This window comes from Sinocyclocheilus anshuiensis, unplaced genomic scaffold (assembly GCF_001515605.1).
Source record: "Sinocyclocheilus anshuiensis isolate Anshui unplaced genomic scaffold, SAMN03320099.WGS_v1.1 scaffold412, whole genome shotgun sequence".
Lineage (NCBI taxonomy): Eukaryota > Metazoa > Chordata > Actinopteri > Cypriniformes > Cyprinidae > Sinocyclocheilus > Sinocyclocheilus anshuiensis.
In genome coordinates, this window is record NW_015558661.1 from 2,033,037 (window position 1) to 2,042,937 (window position 9,901).

The 9,901-nt window shown below is 35.8% G+C and overlaps 3 protein-coding genes across 3 annotated transcripts in view; 2 read left to right on the forward strand and 1 right to left on the reverse strand.

Moving 5' to 3' along the window:
- LOC107681099 (angiopoietin-related protein 5) overlaps nucleotides 1–862 on the reverse strand; it is a 3,359-nt gene extending 2,497 nt beyond the window's left edge. Inside the window, exons 1-2 of the mRNA XM_016477258.1 lie at nucleotides 594–862; nucleotides 85–256 (exon numbers count right to left, since the gene is read on the reverse strand). Coding sequence (XP_016332744.1) covers nucleotides 85–256; nucleotides 594–719 — 298 coding nt within the window. The 5' untranslated portion in view covers nucleotides 720–862. The remainder of the gene's footprint in view (nucleotides 1–84; nucleotides 257–593) is intronic.
- Nucleotides 863–2,292: 1,430 nt separating this feature from the next.
- On the forward strand, nucleotides 2,293–5,118 carry cfap300 (cilia and flagella associated protein 300). The gene is made up of 7 exons (XM_016477294.1): nucleotides 2,293–2,515; nucleotides 3,696–3,777; nucleotides 3,869–3,941; nucleotides 4,071–4,228; nucleotides 4,337–4,509; nucleotides 4,752–4,818; nucleotides 4,907–5,118. The coding sequence occupies exons 1-7, from the start codon at nucleotides 2,406–2,408 to the stop codon at nucleotides 5,033–5,035; spliced, it is 792 nt and encodes a 263-aa protein (XP_016332780.1). The 5' UTR covers nucleotides 2,293–2,405; the 3' UTR covers nucleotides 5,036–5,118.
- A 2,077-nt stretch (nucleotides 5,119–7,195) lies between these two features.
- The window catches only part of LOC107681145 (baculoviral IAP repeat-containing protein 2-like), a 19,114-nt gene continuing 16,408 nt past the window's right edge, over nucleotides 7,196–9,901 (forward strand). Inside the window, exon 1 of the mRNA XM_016477324.1 lies at nucleotides 7,196–7,285. The gene's annotated coding sequence lies outside the window, so the exon portion shown is untranslated. The remainder of the gene's footprint in view (nucleotides 7,286–9,901) is intronic.

A 9,901-nucleotide genomic window follows, 5' to 3' on the forward strand; every position in this document is an offset into this window, starting at 1 on the left:
TACCCTTATGACTGGTTTTGTGGTCCAGGGTCACATATTCATATGCACATATGCACTGTGCGCACAAAAAAATGGAACACCTACTGCACAAGGAATGTTTCTCATCACGCATTAGCTTTGCAGTCATTTCACATGGCATAGTGCATTTGTCTTTGTCTGCGTCTCTGTGATAATGCTCTTTTTGGCCTTGAAGAGAGGCGTCCTTAGATTCCCCAGTCAATATAGCAGGATTATTGCGATTAGTACTGCTAATATTCTAAGACACACAAAATATACCACGCATTATTACATATTCACAAGTTGCATTATACAACAAAATATTCATTTACAATATAAATAATTTGTAAAATATAATTTAAAATATGATTTATTGCATTATTTAACATTAAACTGAATTATATATTTCACTTAAAAAAGTACCCTTTTCCAGTTGTTATATAAGCACCATATGTTGACTTAAAAGTATTTTATTGTGATAAGAATGAAATACTAATGCATTGTAGCAAATATTGCAAGAATCTAAATAAAAACTTTATGGTTTATTAACATTAATTACAGATTAATTACAGAAGGGAGAAGTTTACAACACTCACCACAGCTGATGATGCAAAAAGATGCAGAAATAAAGTGATCCAGATCATTTTGGTGTATGCAGCAGTCCCACATGTGAAAGTGTGAAGATGTGCACCTTCCAATGAGACGGCAGTTTTCTCCAGCATTCTCTTGTGGACCGGACTGCCTTTTTGCTTCAGAAGAAAAAAAAGGAAAAAGAAAGGAAACCTCACAAAAAAAACACAAACAGCTGTTCTCACCTCAACAAAAAGTGTCCAGACCAATTCTGTTTCACTCTAAAGTACTTTTGCTTTATTGCACTTCGACAACATCCTGTATTGGCTATGAAAACCAGATGCTGAAATGTGACACTTCTTTCTGTTGAGGTTGGAATCAGCGGGACCCAGAGCAGCATTCGTAAATGCATTCCTTTCGAAACACAGGGAAATCCTGGACATGATAGAATGAAAACACACCAAGATATATTACCTTCAAAACACTTCGACTGGTAAATGTATATTTTTCTTTATAATAGACCATTTATTGCATCTTCAAAGCTAATTTGTGCTAATTCTAGTCCATTTATATAAGCCTGATTCAAACTATATACTGAATTCACTGTAAGTTTCTTTGAATAAAAGCATGCCAAATGCATCAATATATATATATATATATATATGTAATTTTCACTGTACTCTTGGCATCTATGCAGAAATTCTTGATCATGATCAAAAGGGTTTCATGTTATTGTCCTTCAGTATACACTTAAGGAACCCATCTGTTGGGCATTACGGCCCGTTCACACCAAGAAAGATACAGTGCCATAAAAAGTTTTTTGCCCCCTTTCTGTTTTTTTTTTTTTCATTTTTTGCATATTTGTCACAGCTGTCCAAACCTACCTGCCCCTACGTGAAAAATGAATTGCCCCTTCCTGCTAAATCATGAAAGATGTGATTAACTGTGATTAACCACATTATTTTAGAAAGCTGAGTTAAATTTCATAAACACACCAGCAAGTCCACCTCTGAATGGCTCAAGAAGGTTTTGGAGTGGCCAAGTCAAAGTCCGGACTTAAATCCAATTGAGATGCTGTGGCATGACCTTAAACAGTCCATTCATGCTCGAAAACCCTCCAATGTGGCTGAATTAAAACAATTCTGCAAAGAAGAGTGGGCCAAAATTCCTCCACAGCGATGTGAAAGACTCATTGCCAGTTATCGCAAACACTTGATTGCAGTTGTTGCTGCCAAGGGTGGCAGAACCAGCTATTAGATTTAGGGGGCAATTACTTTTTCAAGTAGTGCCAGGCAGGTTTGGACAGCTTTTTTCCCTTAATAAATGAAATCACCATTTAAAAACTGCATTTTGTATTAACTTGCATTACCTTTGTGCAATATTAAAATTTGTTTAATAATCTGAATCTTTTAAGTGTGACAAATATGCAAAAAATAAAATAAAATAAAAAACAGGAAGGGGGGCAAAAACCTTTTCACGGCACTGTAACTAAAGATAACTATTAGCGTCCACACCAGCGGACGATATCGTCTGTTTATTCTGAAGCCATGCTCGTCTGCCGCTTTAAATTGACTCTGATTGGATGTCAATGTTCATCAGCTGGAAAAAAATCATTCTGAACGTGATTCCAATGATACTGTTTCTCTGTGCCTTTATCGTTATTCCTGCGGTGTGAGTTCTGCTAGTCGTTAATACTGAGAACGATTTTTAAAATTATATCTTTATCGTTATCTTTAGTTACCGTCCTTGGAGCGAACAGGCCTTCTGCTCCCGCGTCATTTTGCACCGTGAGCGCGACTGTCTTTAGTTGTCATGGTAACCGGTGGACAACAGGTAACATGGCGGAAGAGAAACTTGCGTTTGAGCAAGGGTTCACCTTCAATTTGCTTTCTACCAAAAAATTCACGTTACGGCAAGATCCCAAGATATCAAGACTCCTGATGAAATGGTAAGAATATGCTCTATAGGTGCAACTTTACTGAATTCAATGACAATCTGTTGAGTTACCGGTGAAACAAGAGGCGCGTCATTAATGTTGTGCCCATCAACATATTTCTGCTTAATACAGTGTGGTGATTCTCGACAATATTTTATTAATTCAAATGTAAGACATTGGAAATGCAATACCGAGACTTTATGAATTAATGCGCAGGAAAACTGATGAATTTGGAAAAGAATATTGTTGTTTTGTATTGTTGTTATATTTCTATTGCTGTACTATATTCTATTTAATTTTATTGTCTATTTTTATTTTTGTATTTTATTCCACTTTACCTATTTATTATATTTTTGCCTGTGTGTGTGTCTGTATTATGCACCTTTTCTGCATTGGAAGCTCCTGTCACCAATACAAATTCCATACTTGCCAATAAAACTCATTCTGATTGTGATTATGAAATGAAAAGATGATGCATAAGTGTCTGCATCCATAAAACACATTAACTAGAAATGTGAAAATGATATTAGCATTAACTGAAATTCAATTTAAAATTGATTTGTGATGCTATATAAAACATGGCTGCTATCCAAATCATAAACAACTAAGAGCAGAGCAGTAAATAACAATGCCATGAAAAAAAAACAAAAAAAAACATAAAATAAAAACCCCTTGAGCAAATGGATGTCTCGCAAAATATATCCATTTTACATCTGCAGCTTATTTTTTTCACTGCATCTCTATAAGACCTTCATTTTTAGATATTAAATAATAACATGTGGAAACATTATTCACTCCTAATTAGTCAATGTAATGTGTTTAAAGACAGATACGATGTTCCAAAATCAACCCCATAAAATCTAGGGGGAATCCCAAATGAATAGATTCTTGTAAAGCTGTTTTGATTTCTGACCTATTTGCATGTCAGCCGAATATGTCACTGTAGATTCTTTAGGTAGTTTCCTGTGGAGAATTTCACTGAGGGGTGGTAAAATGTTGTCGATTACTTAAGTTACACATTACTGGTATTTTATCAGCTTTTAAAGGTTTTTTTTTTTTTTGGGGGGGGGGTGTATTTATCGTAATGCTGCGATAAATGCTGCTTTATCGTAGCATTCATATGATAAAAATTACATAAGATTACAATTACAAGATTCAGTTACCAATTCTAAAATTCATCATTGCCTTTTAGGTCCATGCTAGGTCGAATTAACATCCAGGCCTTCAACTTTGACCAATCTTTCCAGTCTTATAGAAGCAATGACTTTGCTTGGGTAAATATTCACACATGAACTTCAACTTTCTTTGTCACAGCAACATTAAACAGTATACGTCAACATTATTATAATTATTATATTTTTTCAGAGTTTCTTTCAAGATCCATGTGTGAAGAACAATTTAAAGGTACTTGATACTGCTGGATCATGGACACTACTGGGTATGTTAATACTTCTGATGATAAGGCATATTGTTATTGGAATTCATTTATAATGTTTTATGTCATTTTATGTTTATATCTCCTTTCATGAAGGCTAAAAATGGCTCATGGCTTTTTACCCATTCACAGGTAGAGACATCACACATGTAAATGTTGAAGTTGTCCCATGCACAAAGGTGTCAGTAGATATATTCAATCCAATTTACTCAAATGGAATTTTGCATCCATCTGGCCACATTGTCAAATGTTACCATGAAATATACCCAGACTTTGATGAGTTAAGGATGGTATGGATTGTTACATCATTCACTATTATCAGTGATGCTCTCAAACATGGCTGATAGCTGTATCAAAATGTTTGTTTAACCTCTGTTGTTTGGCATGCTCTCTGACAGCTTTTGCTTGAAGAAGATTCTAACAACTATCATATAATCAGTCCAAGTGATCGTCAGGAGTTTTTGTTTAGACTGTTCAAGCATATGGTCTTAGGTGGTGAACTTTGCCAATGTGAGGATGTCATCGATCCCTATGTTGAGACAGCAAAAATGATGTACAAAGACTTGGTCAGGTGAGATTTTTACAGACATTATTTTCCATTTGAACATTTCACATGAATGTGGGACCAAAATAAGTAAACTTGAGTACACATTAATGTGGAAAAATGTTTAATGGAGTAATATCATATAGGATATACACATTTTTTTAATTTTGATTTTTAACACATGACCTCTTTACCATTTCACCAAGATACCCAAACAAATGTATGGTTGGTTGTCATATGATAAATTCTCATTCATATGTCTTTTACAGCGTTCAGAAGGATCGAGATACAAAAGAGATCACTGTGGTCACAACAATCTTGAAAGTTTCTGCTCATGTATGTAACTTATTTCTTGTGCACAATTATCCTTAAAGATGCAGCATGCCTTATTAATTATGTTAACATTGCTGTTTTTGTTTATTAGGATCACAGTGGATTATGCTACCCATCTGCAACAGAAAATGAGCAGACATTTGCTTACCTCTGTATTGATCCATTCAAAAGGCATGTGTATGTTCTATACCATTCATTTGGTATAGGGGACTTTAAATGAAGGGCCCTAGATCTCATAAAAACACTGAGACATTATTATTATTATTAGGAACTACAACCTTTAATTTATGTTAATCAAGTGATGGGAGAACATTAATCAAATGAATAGTTAAACCTAAAATGAAAAACTTCCAAGAATAAGAATATAATGTAGCAATTCTGTAAATACATTTGGAATGTAGCGTCATGCTTGAAACATTAATTTCAAGTGATTATTTTAAGAGATTGAATTTATATTTTTTCTTTATAAGTTTCATACATGCTAATAAACCTTTACACAATCATAGACTTGAGAAACAACTAATTTATCACATCTATCATATCTGTCATTGAGGAGCACATGGGAAAGTGGGGGAAAAAACGTTAAACGTGGGGTGGTTGTCTTCCTCCCTACCTATAAATGTTGCATATGGCTGGTTCGTTTTAGTCATCAGTCAGATTTAAAGCGAAGCAAATATTTATTGATCATACGTTCTAATTGTGAATGCTGACCTTTTGTTTGTATGCGCTTTGTGTACACACGATGGCAAGGATCGCGGAACGAACCAAAATGAGGGGGGGGGGATTGCAGAACTAATTTTACTATTAACAGTAGGCTACTAATGGTATTAGTTAGATGCCACATATATTAGCCTATGTATTTTAAAGCTATGATTATCCCACGATTCTGAAAACAAAACATGTTTCAAACATAAAGCTTTATTTTTCTAGCCCATGTCAATTGTTCAATAGAAGGTAGACTTGATGAACAAACTGCATTTCCCTGTGCCTGATGTAAAAACAGTTATAGCCTATACATATCTATGAATATTTCGCGGTTTAAATTTAGCGCTAAAAACGTTTATTGTCTTTGTCGGGAAGAGAAAAACGGAGGTAAATATGAAACTGAGTCAATTTTTATTTGTAATAAAGAACTAGTAGGAGTTAGGAAATTGGATGGGTTCTTCTCAAAGGCTGCATGACTCGGCTGCAACGTCATCAAATGTCGCTGAGACTTTCGAGTGGGCGGAGCATAAATTAATAATGATTAGTCAGTAGGGATGGGCGATACCCCTTATTTTGTTTTCGATACGATACCGATATTTTTCAAGGCAGTATCGTCGATATCGATACCGATTCGATACTTCTGCACTAAACTTTTAAATTATGAAATTTATTAAATTATTAAATTACTAAGAGTAGAATGGGTAATGAAAACCACTTAACTTTATGTTTAAATCAGATACAAGATTCAGTTGTTGCATTCAAATGATAACAACATCAGACACAGTTTTAAAGCATCGCAGCTACAGCACAGCAAACTGAAATCAATAAAAACTAGCTGAAGTTTGCTGTGCTTCATCCTAACATTACACAAAGAATGTCTGCAATCATTCAGTCATGGACGACTGCACAAAACGTTAAAAAACATCAACTGTTACGAAATGATCAACAAACGTAGTTTAAACATAAGTTTGCGCAACGCTGAAAATATTAGGCTACGTTACCGGTTTTGGAATACTCCATTAATCCTGCTGTGATATGCGGAGCGTTAACTACAATTCTCAGTTCCATCCGCATGTCTGTGAAACTCATAAATATTCAGACAGAAAACATTTCAGAAACTGAAAATCTCGTAACACTGTGTCAGTCGGAAGGCAGCTTCGTTTCGCGTCCTTCATTCAGCTGGATTTGAAGGATCCTTCTGTCACCCACAATCCACATTCCAATTCACGAAAATAAACTGACGAAAAACGAGTCAGTGAGCTTGTCTGAATTCATTATGAAATCTAAGACAAAAAAATATGTTTTCGTACATGAAAGCAAAGATGTTATTTTTTGTTTTGTTGTAAATTACTAACACTAAACTGCCAAAAAAGTAAGCCACTGGGAGACTGTAGACGGCTGTGATTCATTATTAGCCTACATTAATAGAAAGCCAAATAATATAAAGATTTGTAATACAAAGTATTTTTCCAAAATGAAGTTTTATTATTTGTAGGCTATTTTAGCGTGTAATGCCGAGGAGGACTCTAGCCTTCAAGCCTCTGAAGGACTGAACTAGGAAAAACGCAGCTGGTAGTGCAGCCTTTGTTTGAGACGCACACTTTTATGTGTATGTGTGGGCTGGAGGCGGCATGTTGGAAAGTCCCGCAGTTTCCGTTTTGCGTCAGCATTCACTTGAAATTCAACAGTACACAGTAACATTCACGTTATGACTACTGACTAGAGCGAGACTTTTCTGTTGATTCTTCTGCCATCGTCTTAGCTGGTGAGTAGCCTAAAGCGATATCAGTGGAGTATGTCCACTCAAGTGTGGGTTAAGTTACTTTTTTTTTTGGAGATTTCTTTTAGTTTTGTAGTTGATTATGATATGAGTGGGACAGGATATAGTATGTCATCATTACAGATCAATCAATACATTTTACAGTGAATGGAAATTATTTTATGTTTTATTCTTAATTTATTGTAAACCTTACTGAAGTAAATGTTCTTTATGAGGTGATCCTCCTTGTAACTTGTTGGTGATTATTTGAAAACACTGACAATCATTTTTATACAGGGATACAAAAATCTCATCATTTAGTCAACCTCATGTGATTCTACACAAAACAGATTTACTGTAGAATAGTAATTTTTAAAGACACCCCTGTGGTGAAAATCAACTTTATTTCAGTATGGTGACATATTTCCAACTAAAACAGAAGGGTGGGGTTTTATATTTGCGCTCCTCCTCTCATCTTTTGCTCGCAGCAAAGTAACGGTTGGAGAGGCATGGTTAAAGGGTTTGTTCACCCAAAATTGAAAATTGGCTTGTGTTTTACTCACCCTCGAAGCATCCTAGGTGTATATGACTTTCTTCTTTCAGACTAATACAGTCGGAGTTATATAAAAAATTGTCCTGGCTATTCCAAGCTCTATCATTGCAGTCAGCGGGTGTTGCAGTTGAACAGTCCACAAGTCGTCAAATAAAGCGCCCGCATTCATAATAAAACATGCTTCACATGGCTCCAGGGGTGAATAAAGGCCTTCTGTAGTGAATCCATGCATTTTTGTAAGAAAAATATCCATATTTCAAACGTAATAAACACTTTTATATATCTTCCGCCAACTGTCATACGTGGAAGCCGTGCCGGCGGATGACGTAGCACGTCGGCGTTGCGTGATTAGTGACGAATGCGGAGAGACAACAAAACAAAACGGCGGTCACGAATTAGAAGAACAAACCTAAGATTTGCAAAGAAAAATGTCGGAGGATTTCAATATAAGCCAAGAGGAGACTGGTTTTCCTTTGCTAAAGTAAGGAAACTTTGCTTCCTTTGCTCCTATAAACAAACTCGTGAGACTAGCATATCTCAGAGGCGCGCGCGCTGAGCATACGTCACATGCTTTCCGCCGGAACGCCTTCCGCGTATTAAAGATAACAGAAGTGAGAGAAAAGTGTTTATTACGTTTGAAATGTGTATATTTTTCTTACAAAAACGCATGGATTCACTACAGAAGGCCTTTATTCACCCCCTGGAGCAATGTGAAGCACATTTTATTATGAATGCGCGAAACTAACCCTTTAAGCATATTCTGCCTAAGGCAGGCCCAAGTGGTCAAACTGACGTCATCAGAGAAGGCATGCAATTCCAGAGCGGAAGCATGTGATCAGATTTTGATTAAAGATTACCTACACAAACAATTTTTTTTCAGAGGATTAACGTTTTTTTTAACCGATTAATTGTTGACCTTAAGACTAGCAATGTGCGTTAACAAAATAAATATTGTAAATTTTGATTTCATGCGGACTTTAAAGATATGGAGAACTATGGAACTATTTTCATGGGAATAGTCTATGTCATTTTGATTATCAAAGATGAGTTTTCAGAAATAAAATGACTGACTGTAGGGGGATTCACTTTGCGTGTCGGAATGTTCGATCCCCCAGATCTTACTTTACGAGTAAGTTTTAATTCGGACTTATTCCGTTACATTTTAGATACCCAGTCATACAAATAATAAGAATAATAATAATTTCAGGAAAATTCAATATTTGTCATATGCAATTCATATGTGTAGGCTACATTATTCTTCTATTACATCATATTGATATTCGTACTGGTATTAAATTGCACACTTTAATGGGTAAATTAATTGATCAGAGACAGAAATTTAACAAACACACACACTGTTTGGCTTTTATTTGTGCACTTAACTTGAATCGATCTGTGGAATGTGTGATAGATGTTAGTGATGGGAGAAACAAACCTTTTCGAAGCTTCGAATAAGTTGAACCAATTGCTTCGCAAAATGATTTACTGTTTCGAAGCCCTCGAAACACCATGGCGTTTACTGAATTCATGTAACTTTGGCAGTTTGATACGCGCTCTGAACCACTGTTTCGAAATAAATGATTCGCAAAAGTTTCGAAGCTTCACGAAGCAGTGCTTTTGAAAGCGGCCATAGTAGATGTTTCGTCCTACGGAACGCTATATTTTTATTAACCACCAGATAGCGCTGTTTTCGACACACTCGAAGCTTTGAATCTTTTCCCGAAACAGTCAGAGGAAAGCCTCAGTTTTACGAGGCTTCATTTGTCCATCCAGGGTCACCACTAAGGGGGGAGTTAGGACGATTCTAAGGGCCCACGCACTTTTGGGGCCCCCAGAGATCTGTTTTATTAGTAGTAACAGTATAGTAGTAGTGTAATAGAAATGATAAATGTATCTACCAAAGAGTTACAAATAAAACAAAATTACGGCTTATTTCTGCAATGCAGGAAGCGCGTGCGGTTGTCATGGCAACCAGATACACTGCACGCGAATTATGGCTGCGCTTCTATTTTGACACACTAAACTTAGCAATAAACACGTTGAAAATAATACACAATAAACATGTCTGT